The sequence below is a fragment of the Oncorhynchus clarkii genome, chromosome 12 (assembly GCF_045791955.1).
Source record: "Oncorhynchus clarkii lewisi isolate Uvic-CL-2024 chromosome 12, UVic_Ocla_1.0, whole genome shotgun sequence".
NCBI lineage: Eukaryota > Metazoa > Chordata > Actinopteri > Salmoniformes > Salmonidae > Oncorhynchus > Oncorhynchus clarkii.
Window position 1 is genome coordinate 44,584,568 of NC_092158.1, and position 21,609 is coordinate 44,606,176.

The 21,609-nt window shown below is 40.9% G+C and overlaps 1 protein-coding gene across 1 annotated transcript in view; it reads right to left on the minus strand.

The window, feature by feature from the left end:
* The window catches only part of LOC139423219 (opioid-binding protein/cell adhesion molecule-like), a 547,364-nt gene extending 526,365 nt beyond the window's left edge, over positions 1–20,999 (minus strand). The window contains exon 1 of the mRNA XM_071174981.1: positions 20,816–20,999. Coding sequence (XP_071031082.1) covers positions 20,816–20,876 — 61 coding nt within the window. The 5' untranslated portion in view covers positions 20,877–20,999. The remainder of the gene's footprint in view (positions 1–20,815) is intronic.
* Positions 21,000–21,609: the final 610 nt, after the last annotated feature.

The window sequence follows — 21,609 nt, forward strand, 5'->3', positions numbered from 1 at the left end:
GATAATGCTCACCTCTTCAGTCCCGCTTCACTAGGACAGATCCAAATGCAAAAAAGGCACTTTTCCCACTGTTAGGGATGTTCGGCTGACAGAGAAAAGTATTGAGTGAAGACGCCCAACTGCTCATCTCCCCACTTTCATCTATACTGAAAGACCTGAACAGATTACAACAATGGCTCAATATAGGCATCCACCATATTGCTTTGACCTATTCTCTGTGATGGTTGCTGATAACGGGCCTCTGTATGCCTATGTAGATACTCCATTAAAAATTTGCCGTTTCTAGCTACAATAGTCATTTACAACATTAACAATGGCTACCTGTATTTCTGATCAATTTGATGTTATTTTAATGGACAACAAATGTGATTTTCTTTAAAAAAACAAGGACATTTCTAAGTGACCCCAAAATGTTGAACGGTAGTGTATTTGTTGACTGAATATAAGCAAGTGGTGTCTACTAAATAATCAAGTTTATGGCGCAGTCATATAGCGTCGGCACCTACATAAAGCTGAGTGATTCGCGTATTCATGGCTTTTGATCAAAATAAAGAAGTGCCAACATTCTTTCTGATAGTCTTTAATAAAGCAATGTTTTGGTTATCCTGACCTGGACAACATGTATTATAGTCTCTAAAAAGAAAAATATTACCACCGTCTCTTGCGCATGTCATTTTCCATATGGATCCATACCGAATTATTTATTATGGGAATAAATATCACTGAATGACAGAAATATTGGAACAAAGTAGGCTAATGAAGGTAAACAAATTGTTGCTTACTGGAAAGTACTCTTTCACAATTAATGGAAAAGGCAAGTGGAATGGGGGGAAAAGACAGAATTCAGAGGCCAAGACAGAGGTGCTTTGAGACGAGCATGGGGACTGGTCTTAATAAATCAACAAGATTTTTTTTATTTTCACTGAATCTCTGTTTGTGTATTGGTAAGACTACAATTAGGGTGTGGAAATGTTAGGACTATTTTGCTCGTACTGTAGCCTACTTCCGACCGGTCACATTGTACAGCACCATTATGGCTATTAGCAGGACAATAGACTCTTGCCAACACCTCTTTGTATTTTGATACTTTGTGCAAGGCAATTGATCAGCATTAAAAACTTTGTGGATGGGGCCTCAATCGCTCACTTTTGGTTATTTGAAAACAAAATATTCTCAAAAATATCGTTATTCTTTAACAAGGAAAATTTATAATGAGATCGTGAACTCTGCAATCAACGTTTCCAGTCCGAGAGTGAGAATGATAAATGATTGTATTTAATACATTTGTTCAATACATCGGAATACAAAATAAGCCAACCATCCACCCATTATGACCCGGAGCTGTGAGGATCACCAAAATTAAGATATTTTGTTTTTAGTGCATTTTCATTAAAAAAAATATTATATTGCCTATCAATGTGTAGGCATACTGTGTAATACAATCGCTAATTGTGTACTAAAAATCGTGAATGCGTTTTTGGAGAGCATACCACCATGCCAACAACCATCCGTGGAGATCAGTGGACAAAGGGCTGGACATCGGGCCGCACTGAAAAAAATGAATGGTTCGACAGAATACCAACGAGGATGGATCCGGAGAAAAATGTGGCTTCTTCATCAACATCTTTATGCTTTCTTAAATAAAATAATGAAACAAATACTCTCGCCAGCTTTGATCCATGCCTGGGCCTGCAGGACACAAATGTCTTTGTTTGTCAGACGAATCATTGGGTCGTAACTACAGAACAGTAGAAAACAAGAGAACACACAAGGTTAATGTCCTGAAAAATATATATATATATATATATTGGTCATATTGGTTATGGCCCCCGAGTGGCGCAGTGGTCTAAGGCTCTGCATCTCAGTGCAAGAGGCATCACTATAGTCCCTGCTTTGAATCCAGGCTGTATCACATCCAGCTGTGATTGGGAGTCCATAGGTCGGCACACAATTGGCCCAGCGTCATCTGGGTTTGCCGGGGTAGGCCTTCATTGTAAATAAGAATTTGTTCTTAACTGACTTGCCTAGTTAAATTTTTAAAATGTTGCAATTTTGTAATGCGTTTGGTAAATTGTTTTGTAAATATTAATTCACATTTGTGGTGCAACTAAATAAACAATGAAAAAATACACTTTTTTTGTTTCTACTTGATCAGAACAAGCTGTAACTGGGCGGCAGGGTAGCCTAGTGGTTAGAGCGTTGGACTAGTAACCGGAAGGTTGCGAGTTCAAACCCCCGAGCTGACAAGGTACAAATCTGTCGTTCTGCCCCTGAACAGGCAGTTAACCCACTGTTCCCAGGCCGTCATTGAAAATAAGAATTTGTTCTTAACTGACTTGCCTGGCTAAATAAAGGTAAAATAAAAAAAAAATAAAAAAATAAACTGAACTGTAGTATAATACTTACTAAAACTGTTGTTATATTAAGGTTTTATCCTAAGAGAAATGAAAATGACCTAGATGCCATGTACAGTATTACAGTCTGTAAAAGGAAAAATATTACCACTGTTTATTTTTAATTACAGTAGTGATGGACAGATGGAGGCATTTAAAAACAGGTTTTCACAAGTGCACTGTAGTACTGTAGCAGGTATAGCCCATCATGCAAACAATGTTTCCTATTAGCAGGACAATAGACTCTTCATAGCCCAGCTACTGTAGGTGTGTAAATCCCACAATTTGGTTTGAGTCATTGTCTGCATTTGGAGGAGAAAAAAAAAACATTTAGCCTAACAGGTAACATTAGGTACAATACTAGAAATATACATGTAAATAGGCCTAAACATAACCAAATATTGCTAGAATCCCACCTTGAAAGAAACAATGTGGTCCGAGAAATACCTCTCTGACATAAGGTCCAGCATATCACTTGATGATTTCTTCCTCAAAGAAATCTCGAGCCATGATACCTGAAAAAGGAGGCAACAGTGAATTGCAGTCCGTGAGGTGTAGGCTACAATATTTTATGTACATTTTGCTTTGTAAATAGCTAAACTTACTATAAAAAAAATCTACTATGGGCCTGGTCCCTGGCAAAAAACTCAGCATGCTTGATCTTCTTCCTTTTTTCTGTAGCAATTTTGATGGCCTTTGCAGAGCACATCTTCATCCATTAGCGAGTTGATTGCTTGAATAGTCTTGCTATAAATGGAATACAATGTAACAATGTGCAGCATACAGTAAATACCAGCAGTCGATTTATTTAAGCATTTTTTTTTCACTATTAGGCCTACTTTACAGTATTGTAGTCTACTGTACCTGTTCATTTTCCCAGGCCTTTGCGTTCGGCGTAACACAAGCATCTGATTAGAGTGTTTACGAATAGCACTGTCCAAGACCAAAATCCCCAAGTCTACCAGTATTTTTGAAATGTCTCCAGTAGATTTCCCATTCCTCATGAAAGCCCTAGTCTGCTCACTTAAAACCTCTTTGGGATAGGCGGGACGCAAATGTCTCAACTGGCCAATTACCAGGGAAAATGCAGAGCGCCAGATTCAAATAAAATACTATAAAATTCAAACTTTCATTAAATCACACATGTAAGATACTCAATTAAACCTACACTTGTTGTGAATCCAGCCAACATGTCAGATTTTTAAAATACTTTTCGGCGAAAGCACAAGAAGCTATTATCTGATGATAGCACCAGCAGTAAACAAAGGGGTTAGCATATTTCAACCCTGCAGGCGCTACACAAAACGCTGAAATAAAATATGCATTACCTTTGACGAGCTTCTTTTGTTGGTACTCCAATATGTCCCATAAACATCACAATTGTTCCTTTTGTTCAATTAATTCCGTCCATATATATCCAAAATGTCCATTTATAAAGCACGTTTGATCCAGAAAAAAACAGCTTACAAAAAACGCAACGTCACTACAAAATATTTCAAAAGTTGCCTATGAACTTTGCCAAAATATTTCGAACTACTTTTGTAATACAACTTTAGGTATTTTTAAACATTAAATGAATAGAGATCCTGGTCATCCTGGTGCTACAGTATGTTGTTACAGCATAATCAAAGTGAGGACAATCGGCATTCTGCTGTATACTTATGGCCTATTGTAACCTGAAAGTCACACCTTTCCAGTACTCCTCACCCCACCCCAAACTCCCCCCTCAACATCCGAAAGAGAAACATTATCTGTGGGCAGAGATACGGGTGACAGCTGATGCATTGTCCTGAGCCAGGCGGTATTAGCGGAGAGTCACTCGTCATTGGCAGAGAGTCAGGCGGAGAATGATGTGTTGAAGAGGGCGAGGCACAAGCGCCATTACAGGATATTAGCAGGACAATAGACTCTTTCCAAGAAGGGGGGTAGGGGGAGAATTTATATCGTCAAATGTATTTCTTAGCTAGGTTGGCCGTGATTATCCCTTAGGGCAGCGCACAATTTTTCCTCAGGTTTTCACCTGCAATATCAGTTCTGTTATACTCACAGACAATATTTTGACAGTTTTGGAAACTTTAGAGTGTTTTCTATCCTGATCCGACAATTATATGCATACTCTACTTTCTGGGCCTGAGAAATAGGCAGTTTCAAATGGGTACGTTTTTTAGCCAAAAATGAAAATCCTGCCCCCTACACTCAAGAAGTTAATCAATCCCATATACTATGTTATTACAAAAAAGGTTTTAAATTCTCTTGTACCACCAATATTGAAGACTATCAAATTCTTCTCAAAGATGCCCTCTGGTGGTCAAACTAGCACTAACTAGCATGGCAACAATGGCTGAGAATTAAATAATGTGCCATAGGATTCTGCGGCAGTATGACACCTTTTACAGGAAGAACCACTGTATGTACAGTATATATAGGTAGTGGTAAAGTGAATAGGCAACAGGATAGATAAGAGACCGTATGTGGTGAGTGTGAAAGCATGTGTGTGTGTGAGTGTGTGTCGTCAGTATGCATGTGTGCACATGTTATGTGTGTGTGGGTATATGTAGTGTGTGTGTGTGTGTGTGTATTGGGGTGTCAGTGTAAGTATGTGTGGGTAGAGTCCAGCGTGTGTGCATAGAGTCAGTGCAAGAGAGTTGGTGCAAAAAAGGGTCAATGCAGGTAGCCCGGGTAGCCATTTGATTAGTTATTCAGCAGTCTTATTTAGCAGTCTTATGGCTTGGGGATAGAAGCTGTTCAGGGTACTGTTGGTTCCAGACTTGGTGCACTGGTACCGCTTGCCGTGCAGTAGCAGAGAGAACAGTCTATGGCTTGGGTGGCTGGAGAAAGAAAGAAATGTGGGGCCTTCCCCTGTCACCACCTGGTGTAGAGGTCCTGGATGGCAGGACTACATTGAGCATTCCTTTGACATGACAACCCATGAATGGCCTGCTCTGAAGTCGTCCTCTGCACGGATTATTAATCAGTCTTCCTGCTTTACTAAACATACCACACGCCAAGTGACCACACCACTGAACTTGACAATGTTTGTTAGCAACTACTGTAGGGCTGGGTATTGCCAGGGACCTCACAATACAATATTATCACGATACTTAGGTGCCGATAAGATATGTGTTGCGATTCGACTCTGTGATTTTATTGTGATTTGATGTTCCAAACAGTTACAGCCAACTAGCGCAAAATAATATTGCGACATTATCAAAACAATACGATATATTGTTAAAAAATAATATTCCGATATGTAACTGTATCGATTTTTCCCCCGTCACTATTAGCAGCCTGAAATGTGTGATTCAAAGTATTGTCGCCAGCTACTTGGTCCATGGTCACGTTGTTTTGCTATGTTTGTTTGTCTCAATCTGATATTTGCCATAACATACAGTTGCCAACATAAGGTTTCAGTTATTTATTGTATTCGAGTTCTTTCCTACATCTACAGTGGGGCAAAAAAGTATTTAGTCAGTCACCAATTGTGCAAGTTCTCCCACTTAAAAAGATGAGAAACGCCTGTAATTTTCATCATAGGTACACTTCAACTATGACAGAAAATGAGGGAAAAAATTTCAGAAAATCACATTATAGGATTTTTAATGAATTTATTAGCAAATGATGTTGGAAAATAAGTATTTGGTCAATAACAAAAGTTTATCTCAACACTTTGTTACAGTGCCTTGCGAAAGTATTCGGCCCCCTTGAACTTTGCGACCTTTTGCCACATTTCAGGCTTCAAACATAAAGATATAAAACTGTATTTTTTTGTGAGGAATCAACAACAAGTGGGACACAATCATGAAGTGGAACGACATTTATTGGATATTTCAAACTTTTTTAACAAATCAAAAACTGAAAAATTGGGCGTGCAAAATTATTCAGCCCCCTTAAGTTAATACTTTGTAGCGCCACCTTTTGCTGCGATTACAGCTGTAAGTCGCTTGGGGTATGTCTCTATCAGTTTTGCACATCGAGAGACTGAAATTTTTTCCCATTCCTCCTTGCAAAACAGCTCGAGCTCAGTGAGGTTGGATGGAGAGCATTTGTGAACAGCAGTTTTCAGTTCTTTCAACAGATTCTCGATTGGATTCAGGTCTGGACTTTGACTTGGCCATTCTAACACCTGGATATGTTTATTTTTGAACCATTCCATTGTAGATTTTGCTTTATGTTTTGGATCATTGTCTTGTTGGAAGACAAATCTCCGTCCCAGTCTCAGGTCTTTTGCAGACTCCATCAGGTTTTCTTCCAGAATGGTCCTGTATTTGACTCCATCCATCTTCCCATCAATTTTAACCATCTTCCCTGTCCCTGCTGAAAAAAAGCAGGCCGAAACCATGATGCTGCCACCACCATGTTTGACAGTGGGGATGGTGTGTTCAGCTGTGTTGCTTTTACGCCAAACATAACGTTTTGCATTGTTGCCAAAAAGTTAAATTTTGGTTTCATCTGACCAGAGCACCTTTTTCCACATGCTTGGTGTGTCTCCCAGGTGGCTTGTGGCAAACTTTAAACAACACTTTTTATGGATATCTTTAAGAAATGGCTTTCTTCTTGCCACTCTTCCATAAAGGCCAGATTTGTGCAATATACGACTGATTGTTGTCCTATGGACAGAGTCTCCCACCTCAGCTGTAGATCTCTGCAGTTCATCCAGATTGATCATGGGCCTCTTGGCTGCATCTCGGATCAGTCTTCTCATTGTATGAGCTGAAAGTTTAGAGGGACGGCCAGGTCTTGGTAGATTTGCAGTGGTCTGATACTCCTTCCATTTCAATATTATCGCTTGCACAGTGCTCCTTGGGATGTTTAAAGCTTGGGAAACCTTTTTGTATCCAAATCCGGCTTTAAACTTCTTCACAACAGTATCTCGGACCTGCCTGGTGTGTTCCTTGTTCTTCATGATGCTCTCTGCGCTTTTATCGGACCTCTGAGACTATCACAGTGCAGGTGCATTTATACGGAGACTTGATTACACACAGGTGGATTGTATTTATCCTCATTAGTCATTTAGGTCAACATTGGATCATTCAGAGATCCTCACTGAACTTCTGGAGAGAGTTTGCTGCACTGAAAGTAAAGAGGCTGAATAATTTTGCACACCCAATTTTTCAGTTTTTGATTTGTTAAAAAAGTTTGAAATATCCAATAAATGTTGTTCCACTTCATGATTGTGTCCCACTTGTTGTTGATTCTTCACAGTTTTATATCTTTATGTTTGAAGCCTGAAATGTGGCAAAAGGTCGCAAAGTACAAGGGGGCCGAATACTTTCGCAAGGCACTGTATATACCCTTTGTTGGCAATGACAGAGGTCAAATGTTTTCTGTAAGTCTTCACAAGGTTTTCACACACTGTTGCTGGTATTTTGGCCCATTCCTCCATGCAGATCTCCTCTAGAGCAATGATGTTTTGGGGCTGTTGCTGGGCAACACGGCCTTTCAACTCCCTCCAAAGATTTTCTATGGGGTTGAGATCTGGAAACTGGCTAGGCCACTCCAGGACATCTTCAATGCCCTTGCTGATGGAAGGAGGTTTTCACTCAAATTCTCACGATACATGGCCCCATTCATTCTTTCCTTTACACGGATCAGTCATCCTGGTCCCTTTGCAGAAAAACAGCCCCAAAGCATGATGTTTCCACCCCCATGCTTCACAGTAGGTATGGTGTTCTTTGGATGCAAATCAGCATTCTTTGTCCTTCAAACACGACAGGTTTTTACCAAAAATATCTATTTTGGTTTCATCTGACCATATGACATTCTCCCAATCTTCTTCTGGATCATCCAAATGCTCTCTAGCAAACTTCAGACGGGCCTGGACATGTACTGGCTTAAGCAGGGGACACGTCTGGCACTGCAGGATTTGAGTCCCTGGCGGCGTAGTGTGTTACTGATGGTAGGCTTTGTTACTTTGGTCCCAGCTCTCTGCAGGTCATTCACTAGGTCCCCCCGTGTGGTTCTGGGATTTTTGCTCACCGTTCTTGTGATCATTTTGACCCCACAGGGTGAGATCTTGCGTGGAGCCCCAGATCGAGGGAGATTATCAGTGGTCTTGTTTGTCTTCCATTTTCTAATAACTGCTCCCACAGTTGATTTCTTCAAACCAAGCTGCTTACCTATTGCAGATTCAGGTGCCATTAATACAGGTAACGAGTGGAGGACAGAGGAGCCTCTTAAAGAAGGAGTTACAGGTCTGTGAGAGCCAGAAATCTTGCTTGTTTGTAGGTGACCAAATACTTATTTTCCAAATAGCATTGACCAGATAAACACAATTTTTTCCAAAAGTTTACCAAGGGCTGATTGGTCAGCTATTTGAGCCAGTAAAGGGGGCTTTACTATTCTTAGGTAGGGGAATGACTTTTACTTCCCTCCAGGCCTGAGGGCACACACTTTCTAGTAGGCTTAAATTTAAGATATAGCAAATAGGAGTGGCAATATCGTCCACTATTATCCTCAGTCCTTTTCGATCCAAGTTGTCAGACCCCGGTGGCTTGTCATTGTTGTTAGACAACAATATTTTTTCACCTCTTCCACACTCACTTTACGGAATTCAAAAGTACAATGCTTGTCTTTCATAACTTGGTCCGATATACTTGGATGTGTATTGTCAGCTTTTGTTGCTGGCATGTCATGCCTAAGTTAGCTAATGTTGCCAATGATTCATCTGATTCAATGAATGATGGAGTTTGCTTTTTTGCCCAAGATTTTATTTAAAGTGCTCCAAAGCTTTTTACTATCATTCTTTATATCCTTTATTATTGTTTCAAAAAATTATTTATTGTTCTTTTTATTAGGTTTAGTCACATGCTTTCTCAATTTGCAGTACGTTTGCCAATCAAATGTGCTGCCAGATTTATTTGCACTACCTTTTGCCTCATCCCTTTCAACCATACAATTTTTCAATTCCTCATCAATCCAAGAGGTATAAACAGTTTTTACAGTCATTTTCAAATAAAATAAAATAAAAATTGTCACGTGCCGAATACAAAAGGTGAAATGCTAACTTACGAGACCCTAACCAACAAAGCAGTTAAAAAAAAGAATAAGAAATACAAGTAACAAGTAATTAGAGCAGCAGTAAAATAACAATAGTAACACTATATACAGGGGGGTACCAGTAAAGAGTCCATGTGCAAGAGCACCAGTTAGTTGAGGTTATTGAGGTAATATGTACATGTAGGTAGCGTTATTCTGGCACCACACAGCCAGGTTTCTGACCTCCTCTCTATAGGCTGTCTTGTCATTGTCGGTGATCAGGCCTACCACTGTTGTGTCATTGGCAAACTTAATGATGGTGTTGGAGTCGTGCCTGACTGTGCAGTCATGAGTGAACAGGGAGTGCAGGAGGAGACTGAGCACGCACCCCTGAGGAGCCCCTGTGTTGAGGATTAGCGCTGCGGATGTGTTGTTACCTAACCTTACTACCTGGGGGCAGCCCGTCAGGAAGTCCAGGATCCAGTTGCAGAGGGAGGTGTTTAGTCCCAGGGTCCTTAGCTTATTGATGAGCTTTGAAGGCATTATGGTGTTGAATGCTGAGCTGTAGTCAATGAATAGAATTCTCACATAGGTGTTCCTTTTGTCCTTGTGGGAAAGGGCAGTGTGGAGTGCAATAGAGATTGCATCATCTGTGGATCTATTAGGGCGATATGCAAATTGCAGTGGGTCTAGGGTTTCTGGGATAATGGTGTTGATGTGAGCCAATACCAGCCTTTCAAAGCACTTCATTGCTAACAACGTGAGTGCTAAGTGTTCCTGGGTACAGAGATTATGTTCGTCTGCTTAAAACATGTTGGTATTATAGACTTGGACAGGGAGAGGTTGAACATGTCAGTGACGACACACGTCCTGGTAATCCGTCTGGCCCTGAAGCCTCGGCTGCAGAGAGCGTTATCACAGTCTTCCCAGAACAGCTGGTGCTCTCATGCATGTTTCAGTGTTATTTGCCTCAAAACAAGCATAGAAGTAGTTTAGCTCGTCTGGTAGGTTCGTGTCACTGGGCAGCTTTCGGCTGTGCTTCTCTTTGTCATCTAATGGTTTGCAAGCACTGCCACATCTTACAAGCGTTAGAGCTGGTGTAGTACGATTCGATCTTAGTCCTGTTGTAATGATGTACGCTGAGAGTCGGGAAGCAAGTTCAGGGAGTGAATACATTTAATTAATAAATGAACAAAACAAGAAACACAAACAGCGCACCGACATAGAACAGGAGCAATGACAACTGGGGAAGAAACCAAAGGGAGTGACATATATAGGGCATGTATTCAAGGAGGTTATGGAGTACAGGTGAGTGTCATTATGCACCTAACGCTGGTGACAGGTGTGCACCCTAACGAGCGGCCTGGTGACCTAGAGGCCGAAGAGGGAGCACACGTATTTACGCTTTGCCTGTTTGATGGTTCGTCGGAGGGCAATACAGGATTTCTTATAAGCTTCCGGGTTAGAGTCCCACTCCTTGAAACCAGCAGCTCTAGCCTTTTCCTCAGTGCGGATGTTGCCTGTAATCCATAGTTTCTGATTGGGGTATGTACTGTACGTACGGTCACTGTGGGGATGACATCATCAATGCAATTATTGATGAAACCAATGACTGATGTGGTGTACTCCTCAATGCCATCTGAGGAATCCCGGAACATATTCCAGTCTGTGCTAGCAAAACAGTGCTGTAGCTCAGCATCTGATTCATCTGACCACTTTATTATTGATCGAGTCACTGGTGCTTCCTGCTTTAATTTTTGCTTTTAGAGATTTGAGACTGTGACAGAGGTTCACCTTACAGCAGGACAATGACTCTAAGAATACTGCTAAAGCAGCACTCGAGTGGTTTAAGTGGAAACAATTAAATGTCTTGGAATGGCCTAGTCAAAGCCCAGACCTCAATCCAATTGAGAATCTGTGGTATGACTTAAAGATTGACGTACACCAGCAGAACCCATCCAACTTGAAGGAGCTGGATCAGTTAATCTTTGAAGAATGGGCAAAAAATACAGTGGCTAGATGTGCCAAGCTTATAGAGACAAACCCCAAGAGACTTGCAGCTGTAATTGCTGCAAAAGGTGGTTCTACAAAGTATTGACTTTGGGGAGTGAATAGTTATGCATGCTCAACTTTTCAGTTTTTTTGTCTTATTTCTTGTTTGTTTCACAATACAAAATATGTTGCTTCTTCAAAGTGGTAGGCATGTTGTGTAAATCAAATGATACAAACCTCCCAAAAATGAATTTTAATTCCAGTTTGTAAGGCAACAAAATAGTCAAAATTCCAAGGGGGTGAATATTTTCACAAGCCACTGTACTAGGGTTGGTTACAAACAGCACAGGAATGAAATCATCAACATGCATTGATCACATCTTTACTAATGCTGCAGAAAGTTGCTTTAAGCAGTATCCAAATCCATAGGATGTAGTGATCACAATATAGTAGCTACTACAATATAGTAGCCATTCACCCTCTTGCTGCAGTTGTAGCTCTTCTTGATCAGCACCACGTCAGGAATATGACTAGGGTTCATCTTGTTCAGAAACTTGTCAGTAACATTGGAATTGGCAAAGTCATGTTGAGCAGGTGACTCAGGTGGTTGCGACAGTGGTACTGCTGAACCGTGTCCATCTCTAAGGTCTTCTGCACTCACACCTCAGCTAGGCTGTGCTTACTGGACTTTATGCCTTCTCCCTCTCCAGCTTCTGGTTCCTGATGACGTCAGTACCCATGACAATAAACTCCTCCAGTTTCCGTGGGCTATCGAGGTTGTTGAATGGGTTGCGCCAGTATGTCCACCTCATCAATCTGCAGGGCGTTGGGGTCAATGGGGTAGATAGTGCTGGTGACTCAGGCACACACACACGGCCCATGTTCCCCAGGCTCTGAGCCAGACTATAACTTGATTGGAGCTATAACTTGATTGGAGTCCACATGTGGTAAATTACAATTGAAGGACAACCATTTCTGTAGCACTCCACCAATCAGGCCTTTATGGTAGAGTGGCCAGACGGAAGCCACTCCTCAGTAAACGGCACATGACAGCCTGCTTGGAATTTGCCAAAATGCACCTAAAGGACTATGAGAAACAAGATTATCTGGTCTGATGAAACCAAGATTGAACTCTTTGGCCTGAATGCCAAGCGTCACATCTGGAGGAAATCAGGCACCATCCCTACCGTGAAGCATGGTGCTGGCAGCATCATGGTGTGGAGATGTTTTACAGCGGCAGGGACTGGGAGACCTGTCAGGATTGAGGTAATGATGAACGGAGCAAAGTACAGAGTGATCCTTGATGAGAATCTGTTCTGTAGTGCTCAGGACTTCAGACTGGAGCGAAGGTTCACCTTCCAACAGGACAACAACCCTAAGCACACAGCCAAGACAATGCAGGAGTGGCTTCAGGACAAGTCTCAATGTCCTTGAGTGAACCAGCCAGAGCCCCGACTTGAACTCGATCGAACATCCCTGGAGAGACCTGACAATAGCTGTGCAGCGACCCTCCCCATTCAATCTGACAGAGCTTGAGAGGATCTGCAGAGAAGAATGGGAGAAACTCCCCAAATACAGGTGTGCCAAGGTTGTAGCGTCATACCCAAGAAGACTCGAGGCTGTAATCGCTGCCAGCGGTGCTTCAGCAAAGTCCTGGGTAAAGCATCTGAATACTTACACTACCGTTCAAAAGTTTGGGGTCATTTAGACATTTCCTTGTTTTTGAAAGAAAAGCACATTTTTTTGTGCATTCAAATAACATCAAATTGATTAGAAATACAGTGTAGACATTGTTAATGTTGTAAATGACTATTGTAGCTGGAAACGGCAGATTTTTTAATGGAATATCTACAAAGCTGTACAGGGGCCCCTTATCAGCAACCATCACTCCTGTGTTCCAATGGCATGTTGTGTTAGCTAATCCAAGTTTATAATTTTAAAAGGCTAATTGATCATTAGAAAACCCTTTTGCAATTATGTTAGCACAGCTGAAAACTGTTGTGATGATTACAGAAGCAATAAAACTGATCTTCTTAGACTGGTTGAGTATCTGGAGCATCAGCATTTGTGGGTTCGATTATAGGCTCAAAATGTCCAGAAACAAAGAACTTTCTTCTGAAACTCGTCAGTCTATTCCTGTTCTGAGAAATGAAGGCTATTCCATTCAAGAAATTGCCAAGAAACTGAAGATCCCGTACAATGCTGTGTACTACTCCCTTCACAGAACAGCACAAACAGGCTCTATCCAGAATAGAAAGAGGAGTGGGAGGCCCTGGTGCACAACTGAGCAAGAGGACAAGTACATTGGAGTGTCTCGTTTGAGAAACAGACGCCTCACAAGTCCTCAACTGGCAGCTTCATTAAATAGTACCTGCAAAACACCAGTCCCAATGTCAACAGTTTAGAGGCGACTCCGGGATGGTTTTGGAAATAATTGTTGATCATTTAGTATGCCCAACTGTTGTCTGCGAAGCTCTCAAAGCATATGTGAGAGGTTGTATGATGTCTTACTCTCCCCCAAAGAAAAAGACCCATAATGAATTAGAAATACTAGAACAGACTATTCACAACTTAGAAAGAAAACACAGTTAGATAGAAATGCTAGCACACTTCAACAGTTGATACTTTGAAGCTTGAATATAATACAATAAACACCTGATCTGCAGAGATTGCTGCCATGGGTTCAAAGCAACAATACGTTTAGCAAGGTGTAAATTCACCTTTAATTTATTAGCAAATTAAAAAAGAGGAAGAGGAACATACCATCCATAGCATTCAAATCCCAGATTTGGATCCTTCTGAAATCAACTCAGTCTTTAATAAAACATTTTATCACAAACTGTGTCAATCCAAAAAACAGAAGTTCAAAGGAGGATATAGACAATTTCCTTAATAAGGCCATTTTACCAATAAGTGAACAAGAGAAAATGTATATTGATAGAAACCCCAGGTGAATTGTCGGAGGCCATCAATAATCTACATAATGGGAAATCTCCTGGTACTGATGGATTCACAGTGGAATTGTATAGACACTTTCATCCCCAATTACTAAAGCCTATGTTACTTATGCTCATAGCAGCTTGACAGAAAAATGTACTTCCCCAGGCACTATGTTTGGCTACAATTACCCTACTTTAAAAGACAGATAAGGATCCATTGTCATGTGGATCCTTCCATCCAGTATTCCTCTTGAATATGGATTACAAAATCATTGCTATGGTATTGGCTTTTAGTATAGAAACAGTAATACAAAAGTCAATTTACTCAGATCAAACAAGGTTTATACGGAAGAGGATGTCTTCAATCAACCTCAGCGGTTTTTCCATATGCAGTGGGGCCAAAAAAGTATTTAGTCAGCCACCAATTGTGCAAGTTCTCCCACTTAAAAAGATGAGAGAGGCCTGTAATTTTCATCATCGGTACACTTCAACTATGACAGACAAAACGAGAAAAAAAATTCCAGAAAATCACATTGTAGGATTTTTTATCAATTTATTTGCAAATTATGGTGGAAAATAAGTATTTCCTAATAATTGCTCCCACAGTTGATTTATTCAAACCAAGTTGCTTACCTATTGCAGATTCAGTCTTCCCAGCCTGGTGCAGGTCTACAATTTTGTTTCTGGTGTCCTTTGACAGCTCTTTGGTCTTGGCAATAGTGGAGTTTGGAGTGTGACTGTTTGAGGTTGCGGACAGGTGTCTTTTATACTGATAACAAGTTCAAACAGGTGCCAATAATACAGGTAACGAGTGGAGGACAGAGGAGCATCTTAAAGAAGAAGTTACAGGTCTGTGAGAGCCAGAAATCTTGCTTGTTTGTAGGTGACCAAATACTTATTTTCCACCATAATTCATATACTCGGAAGTGGTGGATGGTGTGCACGCCTCCTGAGTTTGACTACAATCCACTCTGAATACCTTGTCTCCGCCAGGGGTGTTTTGGAGCATCCTCTGGAATCATTTCAATTGCCCTGGGGGATATGAACTTTCCAATTTGGGAAAGTTGTATATCTGGTTGTAATGCTGGTTAGTTACTGGCGCTCTGTCACGCCCCGACCTTAGTTATCTTTGTTTACTTTATTATTTTGGTTAGGTCAGGGTGTGACAAGGGTAGTTGGTTTAGTTTTTGTATTGTTTAGGTGTTTTTGTCCTGTCTAGGGTTTTGTATATCTATGGGGTTTTAATATGTCTAGGTATATGTAGGTCTATGGTGGCCTGAATTGGTTCCCAATCAGAGACAGCTGTTTATCGTTGTCTCTGATTGGGGATCCTATTTAGGTTGCCATTTCCATTTAGGTTTTGTGGGTTATTGTTTGTGTAATTGCATGTCAGCACACGGTTTATCATAGCGTCACGTTTGTTTTGTTAGTTTGTTAAGTGTCCTTCGTTTAATTAAAAGAAGAATGTATTCTTATCACGCTGCACCTTGGTCTCCTCATTATAACGACTGTGACTCGCTCTGATATCCAAAACGTATTTCCCGCTGTGTGTAATAACACAAAACAAATTCTGGGCTAATAATGCAAGAAATAACACACAAATAAACGAAATACTGCAAAGTTGCTTAAGAGCTGGAAGCAGAGCTGCCATATCTGTCGGCGTCATCTTACCTGTCTTATCTTACAACTCAGAAATATTTTTGAATTACCAAAAGAAGATGATTTCCAAGTTATATCAAGGGTTGATTGAAACTCTACCTGATGGTTCAGAACCTATAAGGAAAAAATGGGATACAGATCTAAAGTAAGAAATTGAGGAGAATCATTGGTCACAGATACTATATTTGAAATGAACAATCTAGCTATATACCGTTAGATTTTTGTATTCTGAACAAAAATATAAATGCAACAAGCAACAATTTCAAATATTTTACTGAGTTACAGTTCATATGAGGAAATTAGTCAATTGAAATAAATTCATTAGGCACTAATCTATGGATTTCACATGACTGGGAATACAGATATCTTTTTTTAAAAAATGGGCTTCACAATGGGCAACAGGATCTCATCACAGTATTTTTGTGTATTCAAATTGCCATCAATAAAATGCAATTGTGTTCTTTGTCCGTAGCTTATGCCTGCCATACCATAACCCCACCGCCATCATGGGGCATGTTGACATCAGCAAACCACTCGCCCACAAGACGCCATGCACGGTTGTGAGGCCGATTGAAAGTACTGCCAAATTCTAAAATGAAAAAATTATGCTGGAGGTGGCTTATGGTAGAGAAATGAACATTACATTTTCTGGCAATAGCTTTGGTGGACATTCTTGCATTCAGCATGCCAATTGCACACACCCTCAACATTTGACACAGCTGTGGCATTGTGTTGTGTGACAAAACTGCACATTTTAGAGTGGCCTTTTATCATGGCCAGCTCAAGGTGTGCCTGTGTAATGATCATGCTGTTTGATCAGCTTCTTGATATGCCACACCTGTCAAATGGGGCAGCAGGTAGCCTAGTGATTAGAGCATTAGACTTGTAACCGAAGGGTTGCAAAATCGAATCCCCGAGCTGGCAAGGTAATATCTGTCGTTCTGCCCCTGAACAAGGCCGTTAACCCACAGTTTCTAAGCTGTCATTGAAAATAAGAATTTGTTCTTAACTGACTTGCCTAGTTAAATAAATAAATAAATAAATAAAATGGATAGAGTATCTTGGCGAAGGAGAAATGCTCACTAACAGGGATGTATATATATATATTTTTTTTATATGGAACATTTCTGGGATTTTTTATTCAGCACATAAAACATGGGACCAACACTTTACATGTTGCGTTTAAGTTTTTGTTCAGTGTATATTATAAAGTTAAACACAACCCCAAAAGTTGGGAAACCATATGTTGATCACCTTGGGGAATGTGTTGTACAGTGGGATTTTTGTCTTTGTTTTGTGTTGTTTGTGGGGCGCTGTGGAAAAACAATAACAAAAAATAATAGTCCAAAAAGTAATAACAATAATAATGTGGCGTAATGACAGTGCAGCATTTTTTTCTTTCAAGGAAGTGCAGCGCCAATTGCAATGAGGACGGGGCTAATTCAGCACATTGATAATCCCGCGAAGACATATTTAACGGCTTCTGAATGCAATTTGTGCACACGGTAAATTAATATGGATTTTATGTGAAGGGTTTATGTTAATGAATTAAATGTCTTTGGTTTGGAAAAGCTGCAAGAAGCAAATATTTTGAATCTTTTCGCATCATATTTCTTAGCTATTTACTGATAAAATATCGACATCCCATTTGAATAGTGAGTATACTTTTATGGCAGTCAATAGCATTGTCAATGTCGTGCCAAAGGGTAGGCTTAAGCATTGTTGTCACGTTTTGACCTTTATTTCCTTTGTTTTGTCTTTATTTAGTATGGTCAGGGTGTTAGTTGGGGTGGGCAGTCTGTTGGTTTTTCTATGTTGGTTTTTGTGTTCAGCCTAGTATGGTTCTCAATCAGAGGCAGGTGTCGTTAGTTGTCTCTGATTGAGAATCATCCTGGGTTTCACTGTTGGTTTGTGGGTGTTTGTTTCCGTGTGAGTGTTTGTCGCCAGACGGTACTGTTTTGGTTTTCATCACATCGTTTATTGTTTTGTATTTCAGTGTTCAGTTCATTTTTAATAAATCATCATGAACACTTACCATGCTGCATCTTGGTCCGATCCTTACTCCTCTTCAGACAAAGAGGAAATCTGCCGTTACAATTGTGAATATTTTTCCTGATAACTATCAGATTCTATATGTGACCAACCAGGGTTTGTCTCCTGCGTGCCACAAGACTGTGTTAGTCCCCTGAGCTAAAGCTTAGACATTCACTCGGGGAGCTAACACAAGTCAGGTCTCAGACAAGGTTGCTCATCATGCAATCGGGATTACAGACCATCTCTGATGCATACCTGATGGTGTTTCAATAGACACATTTATATATGATTGGATTTAAATGACAAGGAAGTGTCTACAGAGCACAAGCACATCAACAAGTTACAATCAAGTATGAGTGTTGAAATACTGTGCTATAATACTGTAATGCTGCGACAATAAATTGTCCCAAACAACAGTGACAAATGTGCCACTATTATAACTATGACCTCTAAAAACATCTCACTTATAATTTGCGCCTTCAGGAAATGAGCAAGCCCTGTTGTTATTTTGATGAAACGGGCAAAGTGGCAATTTCACATCTGGGTAGTAACCGGTGTAAATTATTCACGATCCTCATCTGCACCTAATGCACCTAATTTGCTTAATAACATGTTGTGCTGGGAAGCACAGGGGAAGTGTCACTTTGGAAAAATGAGGGCGAACCCAATAAGATGGCACTTTCTTGCAACAAAATCGCACAACTTAAAGCAAAGGAAAATAATAGGTCATTTCTGGGGTTCTACAGTATAACGTCCTCACTTTTCAATGTGAATTGGTCATGTTCCTCTTTCTCGTCAAATTTTAAACATCACTTTTCAATGCAGATTGGTCCGATTTGGCTGGTAATAATGTTCCATCTGTGTGATATGCTCATTGATTAATTTTTCAAAAGCACTATAAGGTATTATGTGCATTGTGTACAAAGAGATGGGCACAGTGGGCATAGACTGACAGGGTGGCAGGTAGCCTATAGTGGATAAGAGCGTTGGAACAGTGGCTGAAAGGTCACTGGTTCAAATCCATTAGCCAACTATGTGAAAAATTGGTAGATGTGACCTTTGAGCAAGGCACTTAACCCTAAGTCGCTCTGGATAAAAGTCTGCTAAAATGTGCAAATGTAAACTTTTCACAGGGAGGCCGCACTAAAACAGATTTTGCCAGGGGAGGGGATCTCTGTTAAGTAGCCTTGTTATAAGAAAAGGACACTCCACCCATCAGCAATGATCTTCATGTCTTTTCACATGGGAAGCTTAACACCCTAACAATGCCCCCCCCCCCCCCCCCCCCCCCTCCCCTCCCACCCGCACTCTCGGTTGGAAGTCGAACAACAGCTGTTGCTCCAAATTTCGATTTAACAACCAATAATTCTCGCCTTTGGCTGAGGCAGGCTGGTGGAGGGACTGGAGGACACAATAGACAGGACCTGCGAGGATCTTGGCCGGAGCGCCACAGGAATATGTGCTGCATCCTGGCAACGCTCGGACAGATCTGCCTCGGAGCCACACAGAGAGGCTCAAGGGAGAGGAGGGAGGGGGTAGAGGGGAGGAAAACACAAGCCTGCTCAGCCTCCTAGACAACGAGGCACAGCCTTGCCACTTGTGCTCATCTAATGCACTCAATTCTCAACACACAGAGCCGAGTGCTTGGAGGGGGAAATTGTCATAGGGCTGTTTTCCACAAAGGACATCCCTGTCCTCTACACATTGTTGTGACTCTCTAATGTGCCATCATGAGAATGCCAAGGCAAGTGAGAATGGGATACATTAGGCAATGTAGGCTAGTGGATGAGCAGTTTGGTAATCTGCTTTTGTTTGTAAGTGGCATACCATATGTCACTTACACAAAAAAGCAGATTACCAAACTGCTCATCCACTAGCCTACATTGTCTAATGTATCCCATTCTCACTTGCCTTGGCATTCTCATGATGGTGCATAAGAAGACAGGTGATTAAATTAGATTTATGGAGTCTATAACATTTCCATTTTAGTCCATACTCTTATCCAGAGGGACTTGCAGGACCGATTAGGGTTAGCTCGGGGATTCGAACCAGCGTTCTTTCGGTTACTGGCCAAACACTCTCTAGGCTACCTACCGCCCCAGGTAAAAAGATTCTACTGTATTTACAAAAATATTAAAACATATGGACTATGTGAAGAAACAACTTGTTGGCTAATAGAAAAACATTCAGTGAAGCTGCCCACAACACTTAGGCCTACAGAGAAAGCATTAGAAGCATGCCACATGTCACTAATAAAGTAGGCTAGGATACTCCCTTAATAGCAAATGTCGTATTTCCAATCACGGGGGTTGCCTGTGAGGGCTAACACGGCTTAACTTCGATGGCCTGAACACGTTGTAGATGCGGATTAACCACTAATACTTAATGAACTTTACGCAAAGTCCTCCTGTCAGAGTGAGATTTACAATGCGTCAATAGGCGGTTAGAATCACAAGGTGCATCAAGAGACACAGACGAATTGCTGCATCAAAGAAGCAATGATAGGGGACATATTCATAATGTAGCCTTAATTGGGTTTTACAAGCCTTTGGAGCTATACTAGTGAGACAAACCTCGAAATTGCTTGATAACTACGGCCACCAACATCATGACAGTCAAGTCTCACACTAATCGCTTGGTCTACAATGCCACTTTTTTTGGCATGTGATGTCAAATCTCGGATCCACGCAATATGTAAGGGGTCTACAATAACCTATATCTCTAGAATAGGTGCGAGCTCACCTAATATATGCTACATGATAATGCAATAGCTATAACACTAATGGCACCTGCCATTTCTCCAGCAAAATTAAAATAGCCTACCTTGTTGAAGCAGAAGAATGGTCATTCCTGTCAGCAAAACCCAGAACATAGGATTCTTCATGGTGATTTGACCGGTCGTTTATCTGTGTAGTAGTAGAAGATGGTGTTGTCGCTCAGATACAGGCTACTACAAACGCAAATCCTGGGAAAAGTGAAGTGTACCAGACTAAGTCCCGGTCCCTCTGACTGTAAAGCAGCCACCAACACAAGCAGTACCAAGTCCCTCCTTCACTAATGTATTGGTCGTGATTTGTAAGAGGCTGCTTGGATAGGCTTCTAGTGGCTTACAAAGACGCTGCTGTCCAGGAGCCTCATTTATCAAAGGTGCGTGCGCACAAAAATACTCAAAATCTTGTGTGCGCCAGTTTTCCCGCAAAGGTTGGTATTTATCCGTTTTGAACTTGAAGGGAAGTGTGCATATCTCCACGCCAATCTCACACCATTCGTGCGCACAACTTCTAGAAGGTTTATCAGATGTATTGCAAGCAAAATGCTTATTGTTCGTTTGGGGGAAATGGGAGGTGTTTGATGGACAGGGAATTATAATAATTTTAGGCAAAAACATTCAAACGTAGGCGTAATGATTAAACAGATGCATTCGACATTGGTAGATCGCATAGCAGGATGTCGTCTAATATTTATTTTTCTTATATTACAGCCTATATGCCTAAATCATAATCATATTGCAGGACGTCTCTCCTTTGCTGACATAATTGGTTTAAATTATTCCGCATACACAACAAATTGATTAATTGGTCATTCAATACCCAAGCATGCTCTAAAGTAAATAGACG